The 27,818-nt window shown below is 45.9% G+C and overlaps 2 protein-coding genes across 2 annotated transcripts in view; one reads left to right on the forward strand and one right to left on the reverse strand.

The window, feature by feature from the left end:
- Positions 1 to 1,459: 1,459 nt before the first annotated feature.
- Positions 1,460 to 4,275, forward strand: dbx1a (developing brain homeobox 1a; the record flags this gene model as incomplete). The annotated part of the gene is made up of 4 exons (XM_080844026.1): positions 1,460 to 1,820; positions 2,087 to 2,188; positions 3,606 to 3,808; positions 3,949 to 4,275. The coding sequence occupies 4 exons, from the start codon at positions 1,460 to 1,462 to the stop codon at positions 4,273 to 4,275; spliced, it is 993 nt and encodes a 330-aa protein (XP_080700152.1).
- An 843-nt stretch (positions 4,276 to 5,118) lies between these two features.
- The window catches only part of nav2a (neuron navigator 2a), an 83,880-nt gene continuing 61,180 nt past the window's right edge, over positions 5,119 to 27,818 (reverse strand). Inside the window, exons 18-39 of the mRNA XM_080843845.1 lie at positions 27,469 to 27,519; positions 25,830 to 25,990; positions 24,694 to 24,870; positions 21,460 to 21,512; positions 19,353 to 19,376; positions 18,635 to 18,709; positions 15,984 to 16,067; positions 15,610 to 15,733; positions 14,839 to 14,999; positions 13,038 to 13,210; positions 12,592 to 12,745; positions 12,299 to 12,458; positions 12,045 to 12,145; positions 11,809 to 11,904; positions 11,460 to 11,628; positions 10,939 to 11,174; positions 10,424 to 10,578; positions 10,025 to 10,096; positions 9,480 to 9,676; positions 9,133 to 9,251; positions 8,210 to 8,410; positions 5,119 to 7,796 (exon numbers count right to left, since the gene is read on the reverse strand). Coding sequence (XP_080699971.1) covers positions 7,671 to 7,796; positions 8,210 to 8,410; positions 9,133 to 9,251; positions 9,480 to 9,676; positions 10,025 to 10,096; positions 10,424 to 10,578; positions 10,939 to 11,174; positions 11,460 to 11,628; positions 11,809 to 11,904; positions 12,045 to 12,145; positions 12,299 to 12,458; positions 12,592 to 12,745; positions 13,038 to 13,210; positions 14,839 to 14,999; positions 15,610 to 15,733; positions 15,984 to 16,067; positions 18,635 to 18,709; positions 19,353 to 19,376; positions 21,460 to 21,512; positions 24,694 to 24,870; positions 25,830 to 25,990; positions 27,469 to 27,519 — 2,869 coding nt within the window. The 3' untranslated portion in view covers positions 5,119 to 7,670. The remainder of the gene's footprint in view (positions 7,797 to 8,209; positions 8,411 to 9,132; positions 9,252 to 9,479; positions 9,677 to 10,024; positions 10,097 to 10,423; positions 10,579 to 10,938; positions 11,175 to 11,459; positions 11,629 to 11,808; positions 11,905 to 12,044; positions 12,146 to 12,298; positions 12,459 to 12,591; positions 12,746 to 13,037; positions 13,211 to 14,838; positions 15,000 to 15,609; positions 15,734 to 15,983; positions 16,068 to 18,634; positions 18,710 to 19,352; positions 19,377 to 21,459; positions 21,513 to 24,693; positions 24,871 to 25,829; positions 25,991 to 27,468; positions 27,520 to 27,818) is intronic.

The raw sequence follows: 27,818 nt of genomic DNA on the forward strand, positions 1-27,818 counted from the left end.
ACGATTTTTGACACTCTCTTTATTTCCATATTTAGGGTATACTCATACAAGAATGTGTGCACCATTGAACTGCTCTTGGGGTATATGTCCAAAGAGGAAAAAGATGACAGAATTCAAAACGAACCACGGCACGCCCCGGTGTGTGAGGCATTCAGCGTCTCGTTCATATCAGTTTAATGTGAGTTTAAGTGTCCAGTCTTTATGGGCGCGTTTTAAATCACAGATGCACTTTTATTCAAGCGCTTAAGCCAGCAGAATGAAATCCGTCCATGGAAATAAAGCGGGATTTTTTTTTCTCCAAAAACCTTTGTTTAAGAAAAGAAAGAGGAGGGGGACAGCTGAGGGTGACAGTTAGTTCATGGTTAACAGGATAAGGTCTGCGCCGCCAGAGCCGCACACTTCTCTTTGCGAATGTGCAGCGAAGCCCGAGAAATGAATGAGCACTTTTTCAAACTCTGGATATTTAACACATCTGTTAAAAAGATCCCAACTGAAAATCCTTTTATAGCATTACTGCATGACGGAGTCCAGATTGAATCTAATGCAAGCGCATTAAACTGTAGGCTATTAAATAAATGGCGATCGGCAAATGTATTGCAAAGATTAGCCGAGTTGGCTGGTGGTATAGGCAAAGGTGCCGTAGCTGGCGGTAGTTGTTCAAATCAAAATAGTTGTACAAATGTAACAGCCAGCTAATGCACCTTTGCAGATAAATATATATGTATATATAGTGCTTATATATCAGTACTTACTGGGTTTTTTTAATTTATAGGACCACTTTTGTTGGAGCAACCATTTACAACGACACATTTGTATAACCCTGGTGTAAAACAGAACTTTTAATATTTTAAAAATAGAATATTATCTGTATTCAATAAAGGCTACATATATCACATCCAAGTCCTTTAATTTTCTGCGCAGGTTTACCACTGGGGTAGGCTATATCTCAACAGACTGTTACCAGCACATTATTTTGGCCTGATCCTTTGTATTCATTTGGTAAAGCCGACCTTTTAGATTTCTAAATTCGGGCCCATTAATTATGGCCATTTAATTAGCCTGTGCGTGCCTGCTCTCCGCTAAAATACATCAGAGCATCAATGAAACTTAGTCAATATGCAAAACCGATGACTACGCCTTCTTTGTTGGGCGGGCATTGTCTACAGCGATCTTATGAAGTCTAATCCAATCATAAATTGCACTCGCTAGCCAATCAGAGGCCTCTCTGCCCAGCTTGAAAGAACCTCTTGCGGAGAACTTTATTGAGCCGCATTGTTGTGCCTGTCAGCCTAGGACCCAAGCTATTTGGTCGTACCTTATAAAGCCACTTTCCACCCAAGAGGACTCAGATGATCGCCACCAGACTTTCTATTAGGAGCTTAAACGGGAAGAGATTTTACTCTGGGCAGCGGAATACTTCACTCTAAGACTTTGTAATCGCACTTATCCTGACAAGAAGATGATGATCCCCAGCGTTCTCGCACCACCAGCGATGTACCCGGGTCTTATGCGACCAACAGCGGCACTGCATCCATCATTTCAGACGACGTTTCCCTCTCACTCCGGCTTCATGGTAGATGACCTCCTGCGCTTTGGCAGACCGACAGCATACTTGAGCCGACATGTCCATGCACCGAGCTCATCTCCGCCAATTCCTACGACCCACAGCATGTCAATCAACCACAGCTTACTGGAGCGCGTGAACACCACTGTCGCGAGGACACATGTCTCCTGCAACCCTAAAAGTTCACCCGCAAGCAAAGATCCAGCTTTTCTGAAGTTCGGAGTGAACGCCATTCTAGCACCATCCCCTAAGAAAGGTGAGTGTTTCTTTTACAGGTCCAACCGGGATGTGTTCCCTCTGTAATTCAATTTGACCTGTATGCAGCATGCATGTGGGCTATTTACCTAATGTATAGCTTGCCATTATGCAGATAAGAGATAGATCATTTGTAAAATCACAACTACTCCCTCCATATGATTGGCATGAATCAAAGCAGTGTATTCACACGTGAATAATGTGATTATTGTTATGGGATTCAATTATAGAAATTATACTAATATACTAACTTTTATTTTCCAACAGCGTCATATCCACCCTGCATTCAAAATCTACACCCTAAGGCGTTCTCCCTCCCTTATGTCGACGGATCATTTTACCCCTTCGTCCGGTCATCATACTTCCCAGGTATGTGTCACATGTTTTTTTTATTGTCACTTCTTACATCAGTTCATTTTCCTGTGGCTTTCTCTATTACCGGAGAATATCTGGTCATCTACAGAGGTCGGACATAGGCTAGCATTGTCGAGACAAGTCTCGCCAATTCGATGCCCCATTTAGCGCGGGCACTGATTTCTGCTTTGACAGCGCACCCTCTTCCCCCTCTTAAATCTACAAATTAGGCGCAATAGTCACGGTTCAAGCGCAAGGCAGGGTTTCCTCCCTCCTGCACCGAATGCATTTTGGCGTTACAGCAGGTTCTCGGTTTTCCCACAGTGTGGGGGCACTCAATCCACTGGCTGCCAACAATGCTTTCAGCACCATGACCAATCTGGCTAGCTCCCTCCGGGGCAAACCACACACAGACCCAGGGAGGATTGACTTTTACCAGGCGGCAGAGGGGCGTTCACTGGTCATGGACTAATTTCTCCATTAGGCACCATTGACTGTGTTCAATATTCTCACAAGACCACATAGTGTGTTTTTGTACCTGTGACGGTCTACCACCAAGTGAACAGTTAAAGCTTGTGAAAATGGAAAATAGCATGTTATTTAAAGTTTGTTTTTAAGACTAGCCTAACTAAATGTGCACATTCCTAAAGTGTAACACATTCCAAAAAACAGGCATCAAAATAGGCCACTAGTTTTCTTATAGGCCCAACGTGTCACTAAATGATCTGCAAACACACTTGGTCCTCAAACAGGCTACTCCTTGATTTCTCCTTGAATAATTGCAATCCATTCATTGGGAGCCTTAGAATAATCTTTTAGGGGTAGACTAGGGCGGCTAGTCCATGATTTCATTCAGACAAATGATAATAGAGTGCAGTTCTTTTCATGAGCTTCGCTGAATACTTCAACAAAACAACTCGAGCGCCCTGAATAGCTTTTCGTGTTCATTTAATGAAAATGATTTGGGGGCAAAAAACGGGCCCCCGGTCATCAGTATGCTGGCATGCAGTTGTGTTTAGTTTGAAAGTGTAAATCTCCCTTTGTGGCAATAATATATGGCCTTAGCTGCCTGTCCGTAGTCTTTTCTTCGTCAGTTCATTACTACACAATTACCGTTCACGCTTTATTAACTCCTCTGTCCGTCATTGGGGGATTGCTAAAAAAGGATACTCTCCCTTTTTACCATACCAATGCGGAGTGGATCCGGGCAATGTGCTAATTAGTCACCTCGTGCCATTTCACTGAAAACAGAGAGGAGTTTCACGACTAAGGGAAAATATTGAATTCTATGCTCAGTATGGTCTCTTTAACGTCTGCGTTAACAGGACCTAGCCTTGAGGGTTTAAGTCTATACAAATATTGAAGACATTTTTTTTGTAGTATGTCTTATGTGGTTGAACACCTAATAATAATGGTATTTTTTTTTCAACAGCTTCCTCATCCGTGGTTCCGATACCTGGGACTTTCGCCTGGCCGTTGGCTGCCAGAGGAAAGCCGAGAAGAGGAATGCTCAGACGGGCCGTCTTCTCTGATGTGCAGCGCAAAGCCCTAGAGAAAATGTTCCAGAAGCAGAAATACATCAGCAAACCTGACAGGAAAAAACTCGCTGGCAAACTCGGGCTCAAAGACTCACAGGTAACCTTTCCCTTCTAAGTGTTATGTACATTGGTCAGAGACGTGGCTTATACTTGACTAAATATAATAAGAATACGATGATACACAGGGAATTCCTTATGATTTCTTATGACTTATGATTTTGTATTTTTACGTTTTAGGTCAAAATCTGGTTCCAAAACCGGCGCATGAAATGGAGGAATTCCAAGGAGAGAGAGCTGTTGTCTTCGGGTGGTTGCAGGGAGCAAACACTGCCCACGAAAACCAATCCTCACCCAGATCTCAGCGACGTCGGCAAGAAGTCCTCAGGGGAAGACGACGACGAGGAAGACGCGTTTGACCGGGAATGCCCGAGCGCACCAGACTTTTGCCACTCACCAGCAACACGCGCCCTGTCCAGTAGCGTCACATCAAGCATGTCGTCGCCATCGCTCTCCAGCAAGCACTCGGACTTTTCAGATTCAGAGGACGAAATTACCGTCTCATAACGAGTTTACTGTGTTCCTAACACTGACTGTTAATAAGCACAAAGTATATATGAGGCTACTTTTAAGAGGGTGTATCCGTTTTATTTAATCCCATGCATTCAGAAGAATGTATTTCATTGTTTTTTCTCAGCTCACAGACAGCGGATGTCTATATCGGGATATACTTCTTAAATGATTTGCTGTCTTGCACAGCTTTTTAGAACTGTACAGTGTTTTGTACAATTATTTTTGTATGGATATTTTATACCAAGAATATTGAGATGACTGAACTTTCCATATAGATATAATTTTATATTAAGAACTGTAGACATTTTGTGTATAATTTATATGGATTTATGTTGTATTTTACAGCACATATTTGTGCTAATGTTTTGTACAGATACCAAGTAAATTTTAGATCAAACTGCTTATTTACATGTTTGTTGTTATTTTGTGTGTGTTTGTTTCCCCCACTCCCAACAAAAAAGTCCTAATTGCATGTACACTTGCCTTGTTCAGCTTTAATTGGTCAACTCCAATTAAAGCCTATTGTGCTGATTGTGAGGATTTGTTCAAAGGGCTTTAGTTATCTGAAACATGGATAAGAAAGAGTAGTAAGGAGTAAGGAGTAAGGAGGTAGAACAAGGTTTGACAAGAGAGCCCTTGTTTATTGCTTGGGAAAGGCATGCTTGACTCCTGTACTCCCTCTCAAAATAACTATATCATATTTAAGAGGAGAAATACCAGAAATACAAAACAACCCCATATCAAGAATACATGTATCCCATCACTTAATCACAATTAATTTCCACTATGAATAAATAATCAATCATTTATTGAGTTACAAATAATTTAAGACTGGTACAGAGATCATCAGATTCATAGTTCAACGGACTTGCTCTTTTTACAGTTAGTTATTAATGAACTCTCAACACCTGGCAGATGAAAAAAAAAACTGTCCATAAAATACTCAGACATATTTTCATTCAAGCTCTGTTATAAATGGCTTGAAATGTATTCAAAACTGCAGCAGGAATGCGAATATTTACATGGCTTTATCGTACAAGGCAAAACTGTACAAAAGGAAAAAGCACAGCGTCAGCAGACTACTATGGACAAATATATCTGGCACGCAAACCCTCCTTTAATTATAGAACATCCAGACGTCTGATTTTTACTCAAGGACGCGGGCAAAACATACACATCTCTTGTGCTTGCATGTGTAGACAAAGCCCTGGGAAATCATGGTGACAAAGAAACAGTATTCACAAACTATATATACACAATGTACATGGTCTTGGCAGTGCTGAAAATGTAAAACAAAAACCCCAAACAAACAAAAACAAAACAAAACTAAGATATTTGGCTTCCATTTGAAATCCAAAACGATGTTGCATAGGATTGATCGACTGGGCACATACATGGTGAAATGTAATGGAAGCAAGAAAGCTGATAGCCTGCAGGTTTAATAAATGTTCAAATTAGTGTAAAAACTAAATGTCCTCAACAGGAATGCTAAGGTTTTGGCTCCAACATTTCAGCTTCTCCTGTTTGTTCAATTAACCGATCACTTAAAGCCAAATGACAACGTTGAACAGCATAGGCCTACACAATGGCCGACAGTGATTTGAATACACTTGTAGCACCTAGACTACACGCACAATTTTCCCAAGCAGTCAGGTCTCACCAAAAGCATGACAAAGGCCCATAAGTTGATGAGGTATCAAAAATAACCTTATTAAGAAAGATTTCTCCCAGGTATCATACTTTAGAAAAAGGAACTTGCTTTAGGGCATGAAAACTTGACTTAATTCACTTTCAACATTGACTTTATCGATCAGTACAAAGGACACTGATTTTATACAGCATTTTACAGCAAGGTCCTGACCAGAGCACTGACCTTACAAAACCAATGTATCCATAGTCTGGATATTTAACTTTCTTTGATAACAATAATAATAGTAATAACATGGCATTGGGTTTTGATATGGAGAGGAATGCTACTCCTCTGAGGGCCAATGCAGAGCAAGCAGACTCCACAGGAAGTAGCATCATACAGCCCTGTGTTTCAGTAGCAAAAACAAAAACAAGTACAACAAAGAGGAGAAACAAAACACTAATGCACATCGTACCAGTGTCTTTAGAAAAAACGTAAGGCATCTGTTATTTTTGTTTTCAGAGTCTCATTTCAGCACCAAAAGGAAAAGAGACGCTCGTAGAAGCTTGTGCTACAGCTACCCGTTTGAGAGAGCACAGGATTGGATGGTCCAGCAGCACCTTGCTTCTGCTGAAGATGGACAGATGCACCATGGGATACAACAAGTGACAACCCGACCCCGACTGGGAAGGTATTTTTCAGCTAGAAGGCAAGAGTCTGTTCAAGGCGTCACGCATAACTCAGATGCTCAGGCATTAAGGGTAAACTTAAGGTAGAAAAAAAGCACTTCATGTAAGTTCACCCCCTCCCGCTGAACCCAAGCTCAAACTGTCACATGGGCAGGATGGGGAGGGGCAGCCTCCATCAAGATCCAATCTGAACCATGATGAGAGTTTTGAACTTGTCATTTCAGCATATCTGTGACTTTGCTTTGCCTGATCAAATAGTTGACTGATGACTGGTCTCCCAGGATTGTGCCAGAGATATTTAGATATGAGTACCATCTCAAAACTGGTTAGGAGACTATGATGATGAATTGTCAGTAGAACAGTTTTCAAATGCGCTCCATATTGTAATGCTACTATTGTTGCTTGATTATGCTGTGCTTCTTGCAGGTGTAACTTGTGCATTGCTCTTTTTACAGCCATAAAGATGACATCTGACTAGCGCCTCCTGCTGGTCTGGTGAAGTGTTGCTGGGTCGAAGAAGAGATGGTGGTGTGGTGATGACCAGCCCAAGGGCTGGGAGTGGGAGTGCTGGTTAATGAGAGTCAGAGTTTAGCTAAGATGGCATAGAGAGTGGAGAGGAAGGCTGCTACAAGTGGATGAGGCATTGGCTCCGTGCAGTGACATAAACTTCCAGCAGAGGGGGCTGTTAGCACCAACTGTTCCTCCGGAGACCATTAAGAACAATAGGGGATGAGAGGGGTTTTGTGAGGTAATGGATTTGAACAGAAATACTCCCTCCACAGTGTTAAATGCTTTTAAAGTCTTTGTCTTCTAACTCCCATTTTCACATCCAACAATGTTTGCAAATAGCCCCTTGAAATATAGTTGCAAAAATAGAAGTAGTGCAGTTATCATTCCTTGTCTTGTCTTGTCTTTGTGGTCTTGTCTTATCTGGTTTTGGGTTACCGGCACCCAAACGGTTCCTTCATGACTGAAGATAAGGTTACAGAGGCGATTCGATTTTGTAACCTGGCCATAACATAAAATCAAAACTAATTTAAAAGTCATTAGTGAAATAAAAAAAGGATTGATCACAACGTGGACTCCAGGGAGGAGTCAAGGATGTCGTCATGGTGACTGTTGCTGTTGGAGTCGCTGTCATAGCTCTGTGGGCTGGAGCAGTTGGCAGCTTCCTTTAGTCTCATCAGCATGTTCATCTGAAAAAGGGAACAATATCCACTTAATATCCTCTCTCTATTTCTTTCTCACTCTCTCTAAATCTATACTTATTAAATGATGAAAAAAGTAACAGTTACGTACCCATCTGTGCAAAACAGCTAATTAAGAACAACTGGAATGATTTTTTTAACAAGATTTTTATCTACCAACAGCAACTCTAAAGTTCCACAAGGTATACAAGATAACTGATAGATTACTATTTTAGATATCACGATATAATACAAATGGATGTGTGGATGAATGATGCAATCAAAGATTTTTTTAACCAGTTCCCTCAAATGTCATAAAACACCAAAACTTCTAAGAGATTATAAACAAAAATATTAACAGGACCCTTTCACATCCACTGTCATGCTAGGGCAGGTGCTTTCTGTCAGTTTGCCTCTCTTACCAGAGGGTCGGCGTCGCTGTCGCTCTGAGTAGAAGGCTTGGAGACCCCCTCCCTGGGGGCGGAGTAACCATCGAAGCCCACGTCCTCTGGGCGGAGCTGCAGCAGTGCCGGCCAATCAGGCTGCTGGGGGCTCAGTATCCATGGGAACGTCTCCAGGACCCATTTGGCGGGATCTTCCCACGCTGCTCGACGGCCATACAGCTGGACAGAGAGAGAGAGAGACCCATTCAACAACGTTCAGATTACATATTCAAACACAAAATGGAGTATTTAATTTACTGTGATTTAATGTAATGTCATTTTGAATAAAATGAACAAACATGAAAGACTGATTTGTTGGCACAGTGTATGACTGCATATATCTTGTTTCAGGTGCATTCGTCTTAGTTGTGATCAGTATTATATGGTATGTAATGGCTATCATGTGTTTTACTTATTTGGTTGAGAAAGCAGTTGTATTTCATCTAACTTAAAATAACCGGTTCAGAATACAGGACATTATCTCTAAGAGGAAGAGGCATTGTTTGCCTGTGTGTGTGTGTGTGTGTGTGTGTGTGTGTGTGTGTGTGTGTGTGTGTGTGTGTGTGTGTGTGTGCGTGTGCGTGTGCGTGTGTGTGTGAGAGTGTGTGTGTCTGCGTGTGCGTGTGCGTGTGTGTGTATGTGAGAGAAAGTGTGTGTGTGTGTGAGTGTGTGTGTGTGTGTGTATGTGTGTGTGTGTGTGTATGTGTGTGTGTGTGTGTGTGTGTGTGTGTGTGTGTGTGTGTGTGTGTGTGTGTGAGTGTGTGAGTGTGTGAGTGTGTGTGTGTGTGTATGAAAATGTGTGTGTGTGGGAGTGTGTGTGCGTTTGTATGTGTATGGGAGTGTGTTTACTTTAAACAGATCATATGGAAGAACGAATACATTTAGATGTGCCCTGCTTTTACCTGCAGCCCCTCCCTAACTGCCTCTAGCATGTAGGGGATGATGGAATAGTTCCACAGATCAGTGAACCAGACTCTGGAGCCGTCCACATCCATGGGGCAGGACAGGAACAGGCGTGGCCCTGTGGGGGAGGACAGACCAGCAGACTCAGAGTCAAGCACGATTCACAACCACAACCAATGATACAGCCAGTGGGAGATATCAGTACATTAGTTCAGATTTAGTAGAAGTACAAAATAAAAAAAAAATACACATATAGATATATATTTCTATTCTGTATTATGCCCCTGGCACCATTCATGTTTCCTGCAGACTGTTCTGTCTGTTATTTCACTGTTGTTTAACTCACCGATGGTGACATCGGAGGAGCTGTGAGCCTCTAGGAAGCGGTTGAGGTGATGCCACACACGTGGGATCCAATCGATGATCTTCACCAGCTCCTGGTTCCTTGTACGGCTGCTGATCTCCGTCTCGATCAGCTTCCTGCGCAGGTACCGACCCAGGAAGCCCTTCACAGGCTCCATGTGATTGGCACACAGTACCCATCTGATGCACACACACACACACACACACACACACACACACACACACACACACACACACACACACACACACACACACACACACACACACACACACAAACACACACACACACACACACACACACACACACAGAAAAAAACACATGTAAACTGACTGCTGCCATCTACAGGTCAAACACATCAGTACACCAGTTGAGACATTTTCTCAATAATGCAATCAATTTAAAAACACTTTTGTCCCTGTAAACCTCCTATGAAGATACAATTTCCCCTTAAAGAGCACATTTGTCACCATGTAGGAAAATTCCTCAGACGTGGCGAGATAGCCTGTGTCTTTCCAACAGTGTTTTACCTGAAGTTGTGGTGAAGCTGCAGGTTAGGGGAGGAGGAAGTAGCCTGGCTCATGGTGCCAATGATGTAAGGACTGTGGGGAGAGAAGAAGAAGAAGACAGAGGTGATTTAGTATGGATACCTGTGAATGGGCATGTGTGGATATGAATGCAAGGGCTTCAATCGATAGAGGAAAGGGGATGAACACTGAGGAAAAGATGAAGAGAGAAATGCATAGCACAGTATCAGAACAAGAAAGGATCAAACAAACAGATCACAGTAGGAGAGGAGAGTAGGCTGTGAGACAGAGTTGGACCTGTGTAGTGTCTGTGTCTGTGTCTGTGTCTGTGTCTGTGTCTGTGTCTGTGTCTGTGTCTGTGTCTGTGTCTGTGTCTGTGTCTGTGTCTGTGTAGAAGCTCACCAGTGCTGGGACTTGCAGTTGAACAGCCCGTTGAAGATCTCCCCCAGAGAGCTGACGTGGTGCAGGTTGTCCAGGATGACCACCAGTGGAGCGTCCACCTGCTGCCCCTCCACACTGCACTGCTCTGCCAGGCCGGACAGGTACTGACGCAACTCCTGCACACAAGGGGGCGCCAACACATATTAAAATCTCTATGGAACAGGCCTCCAGAGGAGGACATTTATGGTTCCCACAAACATAAATCCTCTCCTTGATGATGACCAAAGGACTCTGCAATTACCACAGAGTGTAGATATTCATTAGGCAAGACACACAAAACTAAAGAATTTAGCTTGCTGGCCAGTATACAGCCAAAATAACACGCCTAGTATTTAGTTGAGTATTGAGGCCACATTGATCTTCCATGGAGTTGTCTTTTCTCATAAATAAGCACATAACTAATTTCCCTGTGGTCCTAACACCCTTGTTTATAGTGAAGTCAACACGTCCATCCATCTCCTCTAATCATTGCCCACCTTGCTGGACTTGTGGTCCACATTGAAGGTGGCGATGGTGGCGTCGCTGGGCACCCGGCCCTCCTGCAGCACCAGGTGCTCGGCCAGCCGGGCCGCCAGATGGGTCTTGCCGGTGCCGCTGGGTCCGGAGAGGATGATGCGGCGGTGCTCCAGCAGCAGGGAGGTGTAGCGCTGCAGCATGGCCTTGGGAATGAGCGTCTCAAACACCAGGCTGTCCTGCGACTGCTCACTCACACCTGCAGGGGGAGACAAAGCACACACACACACACACACATAAATATGATGTCACTATATGCACACACAGGAGTTAAGGGCTACAAACACACAACAATGTGTTAACTTCACTGAGTTAAAGCTGATCTGAAACATGCAGAGAATGTACCCACAGTGAGGTCCATGAAATTAATCACTTTGTAATCAAATACAAAAAGTGTTTAATACCTATGCCATCCAAAACAATGCCTAATGTGCCTGTGTGTGTGTGTGTGTGTGTGTGTGTGTGTGTGTGTGTGTGTGTTTACCTTTAACTGAGATGTTGATCGTGTCGTTGTCCCCCACCAGGTACCCACAGGGCAGGAGCTCGGGGGTCAGGGCACCGTTGGGTCGGAGAAGGTCTCCGATGCGGTACCCCTCCACACTGTCTGAGCTCAGGCCCAGATGACTCACAGGGTCCACGTGCCTGATGTACTCCTGACACACACACACACACACACACACGCAAATACAGGATGAGCTTCTACATCCACACTGTAATGTACTTGTATTATTTTTCAATTTAATGGTGGATTCCTAAAGGGGTTATGGTCAGATAATCTCAGACACGGTCATACCCTTAGAACTGGGGCGTGGACAAGCACAGCTAGCACTTACCTTGAATAACCGCCGAACCACACAATCAAGAACATCCCATTTGGTCTTGCCACTTACACCGATGCAACCAATCAGGAACTCATGAGGGCGGCAATGCTAAGAGAGCAAGGTAGAGGGGGGGGGGGGGGTGGATGGGTAGAGAAGAGGAGAAATACAAAGAAGGATTAAGGCCTCTGGTCTTCATTCTAACACAGCTATCATGTGTGGTATGTTTGTCCTTCCGCGCTGTGACTCACCTCTCTCCACTTGCAGCCGTCATCCAGGCTGACCACGAGCTTCACATGCCTGCCGTCCTTACGGGAACTCCCATCAGCCCCTGCGTCATCCAGCAACATGTCTGAGAGGAGCGGCACATGGGTCAGTGGAGGGAGTAAAACACACACACACACACGAGATGCAGACGCAGACGCACACACACACAAACACACACACACACGCAAACGCACACACGCACACACCCACACACACAAACACACACAATGTCTCTCACCAAAGCTGGTGGACTCGGTGAGGTTGAGGCTGTGCTGGGAGAGGCCGGGTGTGGGCGTGCTGCTGGGGTGGTGGACGGAGCTCTGGGAGGGGGCCCTGCTGTTTCCATGAGTATCCACCTTCAGACGGTCGTTCTCCCCCTTCAGCTTCTCAATCTCAGACTGGCACACAAACACACACAGAGTCAATGAGTAAGCATACAAAGTATGGTGGTAGTTAGCTCTCAGTCCTACAACCTGGACTCAAGGGGTTCTGGGAGGTGCCGTGTTTGGACCTGGTCTCGGTAGGCCTCACCTGCATGTGGTTCATGGCCTCTCGGAGCTGGTCCAGTTGGTGGGCGGAGCTGAGAGCCTCCAGGCGGATGTCTGTCAGCTTCATCTCCTTCTCCCTGAGCTCAGTGCGCAGCTGCATCACCGTATCCGCCTCGCCATCCAGACAGTCTGACATCCTACACACACACACACACACACACACACACACACACACACACACACACACACACACACACACACACACACACACACACACACACACACGCACACACACACACACACACACACACACACACACACACACACACACACACACACACACACACACACACACACACAATTAAAACAGACAAACATAATTAAGAAACCGTGAAAGAGAGCTAGGGGTAAAATATCAGCTAAGTAACAAATTCATATTTCACACTTGCAGAACTTCCTCCACATACGAATGAGAGGAGCAGAGCTTACAGTGAGTTGGAGTGTGAGTTCCTGAGCAGAGGGGTCGAGCAGGTGGAGCCGTTGTGATGCAGCTTAGGTGAGGAGGGGAGGGACGAGTCGGTCATCTCCTCGATGTCTGAATGGGAGGATGCCGATTTGGGGGACTTTTTCTTGCTGAAGGCCTGCTTGAAGGAGCTTCGTAGCTGCAGCAACAATGAGAGAGAGAGAGAGGGAGAGAGAGAAGAGATGTGAGTGGAGGTTGTGTGTGCAGAAAGTTGTCTCTATCTCGTATGGGACCACAGGCTGAGGGAGCATAGCATGGGAAAGCAGCAGGGCATAGAGAGTGCAGGGATACAGGGAGAGAGAGAGGCAGGTCCATCAGGTCGGACAAGGACACGAGCTGTAAACACAAACATCTGAAGCTATCTGCTGGAGTGGCTCGTGATTATCTCCTTAATTAACTCCTTCCTCTAGCTGAGAAGACCCCATTAATATATATGAAGTTCAAGATTTATAAAACCAGACATTACACACATGTTATTGCTATGGTAAATCACATATGTGTATTTACTACTAAATCACCCTGTCAAGCTCCTTGTTTCTATGTAATGCCTGAAATGACTCCACCCTCCCAGCAAATGGTCAGCATATTTGTTTCAGATGCTTTGAAGCCATGAGGCAGCGCAGCAAGTTTGTGTTACCGAACCCTAGTAGAGTTACAAAGGGTTCAAACGAAACCTCAAAGTAGCGAGCGCTCAAAGGAGAAAAAGAAAAAGGAGAGGAGAATAAAAGAAGAGGAGAGAGGAAAGAGAAGACAGAAGAGAGAGAGGGGTTAGTAGGCCAGGCTCTAGAGATGCTAGGTTAGGCAGAGCGGGCGGGGCAGAGCAGGTGCTTCTCTCACACCATAGACACTCTTACCTCATAGACCTGCCACACGGAGCGAGAGCGCAGAGAGAGAACAGAGAGAGACACAGACACGCAGACGTACAGTGGTGTTAATGTGGGAGAGTGGGAGTTTTTTGTTTCGTTTTTGAAGGACAAGCCACAGATTGGGGGGGGGGGGGGGGGGGGGGCACACCTGCACACCTTTTGAAAGTAGTAGTAAGTAGTAAGTACCCAACAGCAAATAGCATGCAAGTATGCTCCGCAAAACAGCTATGTGTTCTTTTAAAACTTTTAAAAACCAATTTGTTCTAAAGCAAATACACAGTGAGACTCTCCTTGGTAGGTAGTAGTAGGTTGGTGGTTGTAGGCCACCTACCAAGACAACACGGGAGGTGGGAGACACAGAGAGCAGTGAGTTCATTTAACCCTCTTCCTTTTCTGGTCATGTGACTCTTCCGCCCCCATGTCCCCTGTTTGGCCTCCATCTAAAAGGCTCCCTCATATACACCTGCGAACCTGAGGCTTTCTTTGAGCTGCATTGAGGCAGAACTTAAACAAACCCCTGACTTTTCTACACAGCTCTAGAGTACAACTCTCCCAACTTTCAAATACTGAAGGCTCCTCGAATATACACATGATGTCACATGATGGAGGGACGAGGGATAAATGAACTCACTGATCTCTGTGTCTCCCACCATCTCTTATAGGCAGGAAATGTATATGCATGACTGTGTGAGTGTGTGCACCTTTACTGTGCTTCTGTGGCCATGTATTGGCACACGTCTGTTGAGGATTTTAATCTGTTGACATAAGTGTGAATGTGTGTGTGTGTGTGGGTGTGTACATGTGTGTGTGAGTGTGTGTGTGTATGTGTGTGTGAATGTCCGTGTGAGTGTGTGTGTGTCAGCATATGTATGTGTACTTGCATACACTGTGGCCTACTTACCCAGTTTTTCTTCTTCTTGTTCTTGCTGTTGGCTGATTCGGGGTTGTCCATGTTGCTGCCCAGGCTGGAGTGGCTGGTGGCGCTGGTGATGCTGGAGACACTGTCTGATGAGTGCTGCCTGCGGATACGCAGGTCTGGGTGCCCTGAGCCATTGCTCCCAGCTGCACACACACACACACACACACACACACACACACACACACACACACACACACACACACACACACACACACACACACACACACACACACACACACACACACACACACACACACACACACACACACACACACACGGTAGTTATAGGACAGTAATTACTGTAGCAAGTTACTGTAGTAGCCTCTGTCAACGGGCAGCTTTTCAATAAACCATCATTTCCCATTCATTATGAGTTACCATTCAGAGCTTCCAGAGCATTGATACCTGTTCTATTGTATTGGTGTCGCGTTATATAGGAATTTTGGAAACACCTGCCAGCCAATCAGAAAATTCTCATCACTGGGGTATGAATGAACATTAACGTCTACAGTCTTCTAGGAGATTCACAAACTAAAAGTGATAATTCTGTGAAGGTATTCATTACACTTGGACACTTTGGGAATTCAACCTATTTGTTTACATTCTCTTAACATCATCTTGACCTTCTCACAGAAGCATGTTAAGATTGTCTGGTAATAGATTGACTACTGAATACACAGGTCCTGAATTACTCTTTGAATCCATTCATCGGAATGGTAGGTCTATTTTTGGAGTGTATATGTGGGTCTTCACCTATCCTGTCAGATTTGGAGCTGAGCTCAGGGGTGTTGATGACTCCGTTGATGGCAGCCTGGGCTACAGAATTCTGCTTCTTCAGCAGCTCAATGGTCTTCCTCAGTTCATTAAGCTCATAGTCCTATTGTACACACACACACACACACACACACACACACACACACACACACACACACACACACACACACACACACACACACACACACACACACACACACACACACACACACACACACACACACACACACACAGAGAGAATATAAATAGAGAATAGAATTAACAGAGGAACAAGCCTGAAACAAGTGTATGATGTATTTTCCAATGATTGACATTTCTGTAATGGGGGTGGTGGTGTTGATGTCCTCTCTCACCTTCTGCTCCGCTGTCATGGTCAGGTTCTTCAGACGTATGGTCATGTTAGCTAGACTCTGCTCAAAGGCAGCCACCAGATGAGCCTGCAAAAGACCAGAAGAGAGAGAGAGAGATAGAGACTAAGATGTGAGTGATCCCCTGAAAAACGTTCCCACATGATGCGCTGCTAAGATATACCAGTCTGGAGAAAAACGCACTGACACATAATGAAAACACTCTCCTGATAAAACATACACACACACACAACCACACACACACAAACACACACACACACACACACACACACACACACACACACACACACACACACACACAACCGCACTGCAAACCAAACTGCACCTCACGGTCCGACTGTGTGGACTGACTGCCACCAAAGCAGCTGGCCTCCAGCTCCCGTAGCTGCCCATGTCTGCCTCCCCTGGGCAGCTTTCTCTGGCTCTGCCTGAGGGGAGGATAGCTGTTCAGGGGGAGCCAGGGCAGCGGACTCCCCTCCGGAGGGTCTAACCTCCCGTCTGCCATAGCGAGCCCAGAGCCCTGAGTGTGTGTCTCATGGACGAGTTTCACACTCACTGCTGAGGAGGGCTAAACTAGCCTGATGCCATGGGAACCCCCCACCACCCCCCACCCCCATTACGCCCATTCCACCCACACGCTGATAACTACAGCAGACAAAGCAGAGACATGCCAGGACCTTGGCATACTTCAGCGATGACTTGGTGGCTTGTTGTCTACCGCCTAGTGTTTCTCACTTTTGGCTGATAAACACAGGCATGGTGACATGTGTAGGAGCACACTTACGCCTCCTTCCCAACTCCGGACACAGACGCTCTCGAGAGGTCGGCCAGAGAGACAGAGAGAGAGAGAGAGAGGGGAGACTGAGCCCGGGCATGAGGCAGCCTAGGCTGGCTCGAGTCAATGGCTAGAGCGGGAGAATGTGTTGTGTTGCCAGGAGGAACCATGCATAGTGTCAGGGGGCTCTCAGATCAAAGTGTACCCCACAAAAGGTATTCTCATCAGGGCAGAGTTTGGCCAAAGCAGGCAAAGGCCCTGTCTCACACTCAGATATCGCATTACGAAAGCAGCTCTAGTGTGCAATGGGAGCTCAAACACACACACACACACACCCCATAACCAAACCCAAACAACCACCCACTCTTGCCGCTGACAAGGCCCAGGCGTGCGCTGCGGCAGGACCACATTAATCCTTCAGCGGCGAGCAGCACAAGTCTCCATCGATCAAACTAACAAAGCGTGACATCCTCCCTCACACCTCCAGAGCCCAGCCCTCTGAGGTTCAGTTACACAACAGGTGCGTGCCGCCGACGGCCAAGCCCGCTCCTCCACGAACTAGTCTGTTCTCCTGACAGGGGGAAAAAACGCCCCCACCCCCCCCATGAGTGATAATTGCCCCCAGTCTCTAGTTCAAGGGCCTGCTCTTCTGATCTTACCTGTGTGTTCACATGTCTGGAACATCCAGTAAAATGTTGGAGGAGGAGGAGGGTTTTGTTCTGCCTGTTCCCCCGAGCCTCCCCCAGCCCTTCCCTGGGTCATAAATCCTGAGAGATCAAGAAGGGCTGAGCTCTCTGGGGACGGGGATGGTGCCCTGTTTAGACCTGACTGTGTGTGTGTGTGTGTGTGTGTGTTTGTGTGTGTGTGTGTGTGTGTGTGTGTGTATGTGTGCCCTGTTTAGACCTGACTTCAGAGTTCATCCCTTGCACTGCTTTTCTCTCGCTTAAAGGTGCAGTGTGCTGATGTTGTTGTCAACAAACAATGAACACTTCAACAGACTAAAGGGCCTGAAGATTGCAAACTTATATAATAAAAAAATACCCGAAACAAACGCGATGCATAGGATGTACAGGAATACTGAAAGACAGAAAAGAGAAGAATTCTGTCTCAATCATTCTTTATTATCCTTATAAAATATGCCGTTTTTTCCACTGAATCACTGTCTCATCTGTGGTTTAGTCTACCATTGATCTGACATTTATTTGGATTCAACCCGACACGGAAAATGCAAAATCAGCAATATACCACAGGGCGTCTAAAAGAAACTGGAATATCACTACCTTTTTTTGGAAAAACTGGTTATAAACACCTCAACAGCAGTGATTGACAAAATGTTCTCTAGTCAGTGCGTAGCAATTATGAGGGCAAGGACTTAAGCTTGTTGAAAGGAATCATCATTGAGCAACAATAAAAACGTATCTTTTCAATAACCTCTATCGTCTTATGCTCCCCTGTCATCTGTCATCACTACACTTATCAGAGCTCACTTCCTCAAGACATGTTTACCCTCTGCAAAACAGTCTGGGAGTGAACAGACAAAAGAGCTTTGTCGTTACAGCAATAACAGTGGAGCCCAGCCAACAGTCAGTACAGTAGTCTAGACCGCAGCTACCGGAAACTTCAGTCTCGTGCGTCTGAAGGGATTAAGAGCTGTTTCGGAGCTTCTTTACATAGAGCGCTGGGCTGGTAGAGTGCACGTGGGGCTTTCCAGAACAACAACAGCAGTCAAGTATCATGCTCGAGAGACAGGGAACTTGTTTGTCAGCGAACCAAAACAAAAGTAGAGAGAATAAAAGGAGGGACGAAAATAAACAGGAGTTCTATAGTTACGGCCATAGTTACGGCAGGCCCCAGGACTTACGTTGGCACTGAGCTGCGTTGTCAGGGCGGACACTTTTTCCTGGGAGGCGTCCAGCTCTCGGCGAAGTTTTCGTATCTGAGAGGAGAGCGAAAAAGAGAGGGAGGGGAGGGGGGTGGAGGAGAGAGAGAGAGACAGAGAAAATAACAGAAGAACGGTGAATGAGGGAGATTGATCGAGGGCCTCTATGCATGTGTTATATTCTTTATTCTTTCAGGCAGGTGGGTGAGGCAGCCATAGTGACTGACAGAGAGGGAGGAGAGAAGAAAAAAGCAGCAAGCAGTCAAGAAAAGACAATGAAAGAGAGGAAGAAATAAAGGAAAGAACAGAGAGAAAGAGAAACACCGCACAGGTGCATGTGTATTAGTACACATCGTGTACAGAGCCTTGGCGAACAGTACTCTATGGACAGGTGCAGGTGTGTGTGTGTGTGTGTGTGCGCGTGTGTGTGTGTGTGTGTGTGTGTGTGTGCGTGTGCGTGTGCGTGTGCGTGTGCGTGTGGGGAACAAGGGGCTGTGTGTAACTGAACACCGGACCATGGAGTGGCCCCTGAGTTTGTGTTCACAACAGCTCCAGTAAAATAACGACTCAGAATGAGACGAGAACGAGAGATAGAGATGGAGATGAGAGGAGAGAGGAAGTGAGGGATGGCTCCTGAATGAATATGGGGACATGAAGAGAGTGACAGAGAAACAAAAAAAAAGACTGAAGTCGCTCTCACCTCCGACTGAGATTTCTCCTCCGTCTGGAAAGAAAGGGGAAAGAAGAGAAGGTTGAAATCATGCCGCACGAGGAGCAGTGCACACCTTGTATTCTTTATGGAACTATTAGAGGGGGGGGGGGCAGCCACACACACACACACACACACACACACACACACACACACACACACACACACACACTCACATTCACACACACTCAAAGTACACCTTTAGGCTACACTGTCAAAGTCTCCAACAAAGTTTTTTTTTTCCAGACTCTAACTTTAGCACAGAGAGGGGGCCAACAGCATATTTTAGTGTTCCTCTGAAATGTCTGGTGATTTATGAGAGTAGTTGTTAAGAGTGGAGAAGGAGAAGATGAGGGCCTACTGACGCCTGTCTAGGAAACAGACAGGTAGACAGACAGACAGACAGACAGACAGAAGACAGAGGAGAGCTCCTGAAGGCATTGGTTTGCAAGAAGACAGACACACAGACACACACACACACCACACACACACACACACACACACACAGACACAGACACAGACACAGACACAGACACACACACACACACACATACAGACACACACACACACCACACACACACACACACACACAGACACAGACACAGACACAGACACAGACACAGACACAGACACAGACACAGACACAGACACACACACACACACATACAGACACACACACACTCACATAAATAGCTGTTCTTCTCTTTTGAAGCTTTCTTTAAAATCAGTCGTTGTTTATCTACTCATGACAACAGCGTGACAAATGACCTTTCAGACATGTGACACTTGTACATGATCTGAAGGGAATTCTAGGTAGGTAATTGTCCACAAAGCATTGGTATGCCCATGCCCTGTTAACCTGCTGTTTTGGCAGTTGCTATGAAGGTGTGGACAGCCGTGGGAGGGAGCTGACAGTGTTGTTACACACAGTGAGCCTCTCAAATGATTTTCCTTTAACCAATTATGTCTGGCAGGATTTGATGAGCTGTCACAACAAGAGGAGGTGAGGTCAGGTGTGTGTGTGTGTGTGTGTGTGTGTGTGTGTGTGTGTGTGTGTGTGTGCGTGTGCGTCACAACACAAACCTGTGTTCCTCAGGAAAACAAACAACAAAAAGTAGTGTGACCTGCATATATAGCACAGCACACAACACAACATCTCCACATGTCTGTCAGCAACACGCATCACACAGCAACACTGACTACACAAATAAGTTTCACAAAAACAAGACAGGGACCATCACAGTCACATCTATCAAAGGAACCCAAACCCTACTAGGTCAGCCTCCTACAAGGCTCACTGAGATTGGTTAGACCTCATCACTACACATAGTACATCAAACGACAGTCATCTCTGCTTCTCTCCATGTAATATGATATTGTACCTGATGTACAATAGCAACAGATGCATTCACTATTCATTAACACAGCTGCTAATCATTCATTGGCTCCCTACCGTGTTTCCCCAGGTTGGGACCGTTCCCGTGAGGGACAGAGTGGCCATCATATTGGATCCGTCTCAGCCTCTAGTCTGGTAGTGCGACCTTTCAAATGACCCTTCAACTCTAATCTCTACTCGAGGCTCCACTAACCGGCTTGGGTAAGTCTATACACACACACACGCACACCCGGAGTGGAAGCTGTCTATAAAGCCCAACCCGCACCTGCTCAGGTGAATATAGGGACCTTGGGCTTCCACTGTCAGACAGGCACACCTGTGGGGGCGGGGCCAGCCTGGCCCTCTCCCAGCACTGATTGGCTGAGGCTTTTCAAGCGGGTGTGGCTCTGTTTGAGCACAGAGCGCCAGGCCAAGTTTGCTTGGCAGGCACCGTCTGGTAGGACTGCAGCTTCTGGCGCTGGGCTAGACTAAGGACAGGAACCTGATATGTGCTGGCAATTACACTGAATTGAGCAATTCAAAAGTGACTGATCCCAGCAATTAATCAAGGGTTTCCTCCAGGGTTTTCTTTGCCATTGTGCACTTCTGGGATTGCATCATGGTAGAGCCGCACAGGAAGTAATGCCCAGATAAGGATAACCACTGGATAATTCTTCTGGTTTTATTCTGGTAAATAAGGGGGGGAAAAAGAGGGAAACTTACCGTGGAGTAGATGGAGGAAGTGCTGGACACCAGCGACAGAGAAGAACCATGAACTGCAAACAGAAAGGAGACACACAGAGAAGAACATTTGTGAGGTTATGTTGTACTTTTACTTGAGTAGAGCCACACACTCACACCCGGCTATTAACCCATCAAATCAAAACATGACTCATAAATGGTACCTTTGCCTTTTTTTTAAACAACCCCTCCATCCCCCCCCCGGCCTCATCAGTGGCGAGGAAACCTTCATTTCGACCTGACTTGTCCTAACCTGACTTTCTCCATTGCCTCAGTGACAGAGGTAATAGCAGTGGCAGGGCCAGTGTGGGTAGAGATCACCCCCTCACACACACGCCTGCTCCTATGGTCAAGGGGAGTGTCGGGGTGTGGACGGCAAATTACAGCCCCATAAATCACAGCAGCCAACACAGGCGCCTTTAATCGCCCAATCACCATCCTCCCACAGGGCACACTCACTCACTCACTTCCTGTGCTGGGAGCGGAGCTGGGGCTGCTGCTGCTGGTGGGGATGTGGTGGGAGGCTGATGACAGACCTCACGGGGAGATCAGTGGAGATCGGGTGGAGGGGTGGGGGAGCGATTATGAGTACAGAACACCCAGGAGATGGAGAGGGAGCGGGGAAGGGGTAGACACAGAAAGTAATTCAGTAGGGAAGAAAAAAAGGAAGGAGGGAAGGAAGGAGGAGAAAAAGAAAATGGAAACAGAATGGAAAACAAAAGAAATAAACAAGAAAAAGAGAAAAAAGAAGGAAAGAGAGACAGACTGATAGAAAGAAAGATACAATAGTGTTTTGCTTTGTTTAAGAGAGTTATCTATCCCACGTGGTGCCACATTTGAACAGTTCAGTATGAATCCCACGAGCCTAGCACTGAGGAAGCCCGCGACTGAGATTTCTGATATAAAGACTCTCCTGAGGACGGAACAAACTCAGGTGGAGGGGAATAGGATGACAGGGTCAAGTGTCGTGGTGTGTAGCCGTGGTAACAGGTTCAAGTGTCGTGGTGTGTAGCCGTGGTAATGACTATCTGGGAGGGGCCCCAGCATGGCCTGTGAGGGTGAGTGACAGCGTGTTATCATATCAAACAACGCTCAAGAAACTCAACTCCTCAGAAACACAAAACACGCCAACCGATAAAAACACTCTCACGCACACGCTTGCGGTCATGCATACACACACAAACACAGGCATATCACACACACACACAGACTCACATATAGGAAAGCACAAAAAAAGATAAGAACATGCAGACATACATACACGAGCACACAAAGGCATGTACACCCACTCACTAACACACACACACACCCACACACCCACACCCACACCCACACCCACACCCACACCCACACCCACACCCACACCCACACCCACACCCACACCCACACACACACACACACACACAAACACACACACACACACACACACACACAGGTCCCGAGGTGTTTCTGGTCTGAAACTTCTCCTGCTTCCTGATAATAAATCCCCTGTGCTTGTAGCAGCTTTGTAATTACTGTTTCAGGAGTCGTCAGGGTGGGAACTGAGAAGTGCACACGTTGGAAGTAATTAACAGAGACAGGGAGAAAGAAAGTGAGACACAGACAAAGAGAGAAAGAAAAACAGTGGAGAGAGAAAAAGAGGTACAGAGAGAGAGAGAGAGAGAGAGAGAGAGCGATGAGGATACATAGGATGAGACGTTTCCAGTGGATAATCTATAATAACATACACACCTTGCCCTAGTCTCAGCTTTGTTGTGTGTGTGTGTGTGTGTGTGTGTGTGTGTATGTGTGTGTGTGTGTGTGTGTGTGTGTGTGTGTGAGAGGATGGCACAGACTCCCACAGCTCTCTCCACAAATGCCTCTCCAGTTACAGTGTCAGCAAGTTCAAAAGCTATGTCTTCTTTAGGATTCATGCCAAGACTCTTCACTGCTGAGCTGTTTTATGGCAACGCTGCTGAGATGTTTCCATCTGTCTTCTGGCTGATTTCTTTTCATCTTTATGTAACCAGTTGGCCTTGGTTATCACAGCTGATTCTCAAACGGCTGGAGAAGTGATTGTGACTTAAAACTCCTGCTGAAAGTGGACTTCTTCTTCTTCTTTTCTTTTTCGTTGGGTGCTTTGAAAGATAGGAACACGAGTCTGAGGTTTCTACTGCAACAGAGGATTGTTAGGAAGTGTCGTTTCTCCAGATGAAGTCGTCAGATTATGTTACGCAGTCGTGGCCTAGCCCATTCTTTAAGCGCTTGCCTTGCACCTTGTGAAATCCCTCGTCCGTGACATCTATCGGATATAAGTGGCCTAGGGGCCAGCGTAGAACAGACAGGGTCCTGACTGACATAAATGCAACACTAGTCTCTATTGACGGCGCACAATGGCTGTTCTTTTGACTAGCTCGAGTTCCTGCACTGAACGAGAGGCAGACACTGATTCCAGCGTCTGCAATCTCTGTGTACTTTAACTGATAGGATTTGCCCCATGAATAGATGAGCAAATGTTTGCCTGGCGTGAGACGGTGAATAGACTCAGGACCTCACACAGACAGAGCAAAATGGCCGGGCGAATGACTTAGTGGTGCTGGCATCCAAATAATAAGTGGCTGGATAAAACGGGGATCAAAGAACAAAAATGAGACCCAATTAGACCGGGGGAGAGAAAAGAGGATTATTTAATCTCGGATCTGAGGAGGAATGGGATCTCCAGCCATGTTGCTGTTGTAATCCTGAATAAATTACACTTAACAAACATGGCGATTACATGGGGTCCTGCTGCTGGACAACTGGGATGCTTTTGGACGACACGATCTGTGCCTGAGCTCATTCATTCATGTGTTAGTGTTAGACTTCTGCTCTGTTGCCTTCTAAACAACTAAGAGCGTGCGGGAGCATTTCTGATGAGAGACAGATGGGCAGAACAGGGAATGGATGGCTGGATGGGTGGAGGAATTTGGCAATCATCTGCATGTCTTACAAAACCCATACACTTGATCACTTAGTTGCTCAATCATAAACCCACTAACTACCTTACTCACTCACTCACTAACTCACCCACCCACCCACCCATTCACTCACTCACTCACTCACTCACTCACTTACTCAGTCACTCACTCACTCAATCACTCACTCACTCTCTGTTACTGATTAATTTCCTCCTCCCTCACCTCACTCACTCATTCACTCACTCACACTCTGGTAGTGATTCATTTCCTCATCCCTCACCTTCTTCAAAGCCGTCCCTGAAGGACCCGGAGCGGCTCATGGTCCTCGTCTTCTCGTCCAATGACATGCAGGAGTTACGCAGGCGGGAGTCTCCTGGGTCCAGCGGGCTGTCCTGATTGGTCAGGCCGTTGTTCCGCAGGCTAGCCAGGTTGATTTGTGCTGCTGTGGTGGGACTCGCTGTCAACCAGACATGACATCACAGCATTAGTTATTGGTCAGTACCTGAATATATCAGCTTTCCATTTTCTCTATACATTCTCTTTGCAACAGAATACCACTGCTGTTTGGGGTGTTACGGGTGGGGTGATGGGGCTGTAGATGTGTTTCTTGTTATGGATGTATCTGCTCTTGGTGGTGAAATGGTAGGTGTATTTATTGGTAGTGTTGTGCATGCTGTTATGCATGGTGGTGGAATGTTAGGTGTCTGTGGTTGTAGTGGTGGAGTTGCAGTTGTTCTGTTTTGCTGGTGTCTGTAGGTGTCTGTTTGGTTGTTGTTGTTATTATTACCTCCAGCAAGGAGGTTATGCGATCGGCTCCGTTCATTTATTTATTTGTCCGTTTGTCTGTGGACAAGATTTCTCAGAAACTACTGGGCGGATCTTTCTGAAATTTTCACAAGAGGTGGATCTTGCTCCTGGGACATAGATTTCAGGATGATCGGGATCTGGAGCAATCCGAGATTTCTGACCTCCAGCCAGGGTTGACGTTGATAGTAAAGCAAGATCTATCTATCGGGGCGAATGATTCACATTGTAGTATGGGTGAGGATTTTGGTTTGTGGAAAATCCCAAATGAGGTTATTTGTCAAAACAAGGAATGATGTTTAGACTAATACACGATCTATCTCTCAATGTCCCAATACGATATTGATCCTAACATTGCTTCGCGTGACTAACTAAACGTATGTGATACGTTGTCACTGTAATCGAAAACTGTGCATTGGGATCGAGCAAGTGCTTGATACAAGATTTACACTGAGTTTTGGGTGTATACAACGTCACTTTGTGAATACAACGTCGTTGAAACGCAGTACTACAATAAATTAACGGACCCTTGCTGGAGGTCAGAAATCTTGGATTGCTCTTGTTATTATTGTTGTTGTTGTTGTTGGTGTCGGGTTAGCTGCACAGACTGACCAAGCTGGGAGAAGTTGAAACGCGTGCCGGACGGCGAGGTCAGGCTGGAGCCGGTGGAGAAGGGCGAGTTGCTGGTCGAGTCCTGCAGGCCACTGGTGGAGTGTGAGCGCAGCCAATCACGCGCTTCCTCGTGGCTGCGGAGCTGAGAGGATGGAGTGTACCTGCCATGGTGGACACAAACAGACACGCGTAAGACTCATCCAGTGTGGACACAGACAGACACGCGTAAGACTCATCCAGGGTGGACACAGACAGACACGCGTAAGACACATCCAGGGTGGACACAGACAGACACGCGTAAGACACATCCAGGGTGGACACAGACAGACACGCGTAAGACTCATCCAGGGTGGACACAGACAGACACGCGTAAGACTCATCCAGGGTGGACACAGACAGACACGCGTAAGACTCATCCAGGGTGGACACAGACAGACACGCGTAAGACACATCCAGGGTGGACACAGACAGACACGTGTAAGACACATCCAGGGTGGACACAGACAGACACATGTAAGACACATCCAGGGTGGACACAGACAGACACGTGTAAGACACATCCAGGGTGGACACAGACAGACACATGTAAGACACATCCAGGGTGGACACAGACAGACACGTGTAAGACACATCCAGGGTGGACACAGACAGACACATGTAAGACACATCCAGGGTGGACACAGACAGACACGTGTAAGACACATCCAGGGTGGACACAGACAGACACATGTAAGACACATCCAGGGTGGACACAGACAGACACATGTAAGACACATCCCTACTCGCAACACGTCTCATGCCATCCGCTTATAGAAGAGCCAAGACTCACACACACAAGATATGTAAATGCTTGTTTTTTTTTTTTTCAGTGGTTATTTAGTTTAGTTGTCCAGAGTAATAGTATCATTCCAGGGAGGCACACCCAACGATAACAACAAAAGAGCATCCAACAGTTACAATAGCCTCAAATGTAATATGCCTCGTGTGTGAAGCATGAACAAAAATTACAAAATACTTAATATACTTTACTATAATCAGGTTAATAGTCAAGATAACAGATAATAGTACAGTAATGAGCAAAATAAAGCCTGTTAGCTTTTAAAATATAGAAATAACATCCAGAGTTACAGAATATGCTGTAACACATTTTGGAATACACACACCAACCTAGGAAAAGGAAACAGGATTTAACGGCAACAAAAATGCACCAAACAGAGCCCACACACAAGTGCAAACACAAAACGTTATACTGTAGCGGTGGTGTGCACACATGTGGCCAGTGGCATGCTCTCACAAGGAAGCGCAAAAGAAACGTGGACAAAACGTGAAAGCATCGTGAGAGAGACTGCGTGTGCACAAGCCCAGAAGCACAGTGAGTGGAAGAGAGACTGAGAAGGGGAGGGGTATAGAGAAAGAGAGAGAGGAAAGAAAGAAAGAATGAATGAATGAATGATACAAAGCAAGAAAAACACAAAAAAAGAAAGAGAGAATGAGAGAGAAAGAGAAAGAGAAAAAGAAGGAACAAAAGACCGAAATAACAACAAAGAAATAAAGATTGAAAAAGAGAAAGAAGGCACTGAGAGAGGAGGAGAGGGGGAGGAGTGCTGTGCATAGCATCACTGGCGAGACCTCAGCGCACCTGTACTTGAGCCCCTTCCTGGGAAGAGTGTTTCTATCACTGTTTGGGTCACTGTGGGAGGGAGGGAGGGAGGGAGGGGAGAGAGACTTCAGGGAGAGGGACAGGACAGCTGGTACCACTCACTAATAATACTTCATTATGCCTTTTATATTAACAGACTGGTGAACTCACACACACACACACACACACACACACACACACACACACACACACACAGATTAGCTAATAATGAAAATTGCCTCGTTTCCTCCTAAAACATTTTTTTAAAGAGATAAGTATATACTACACCAGTAACACATTCATGAGGAAATGTTCTGACATTGACATGTGCTGAGTTTGTAATTACATTT

This window comes from Sprattus sprattus (assembly GCF_963457725.1).
Source record: "Sprattus sprattus genome assembly, chromosome: 8".
Taxonomy (NCBI): domain Eukaryota; kingdom Metazoa; phylum Chordata; class Actinopteri; order Clupeiformes; family Clupeidae; genus Sprattus; species Sprattus sprattus.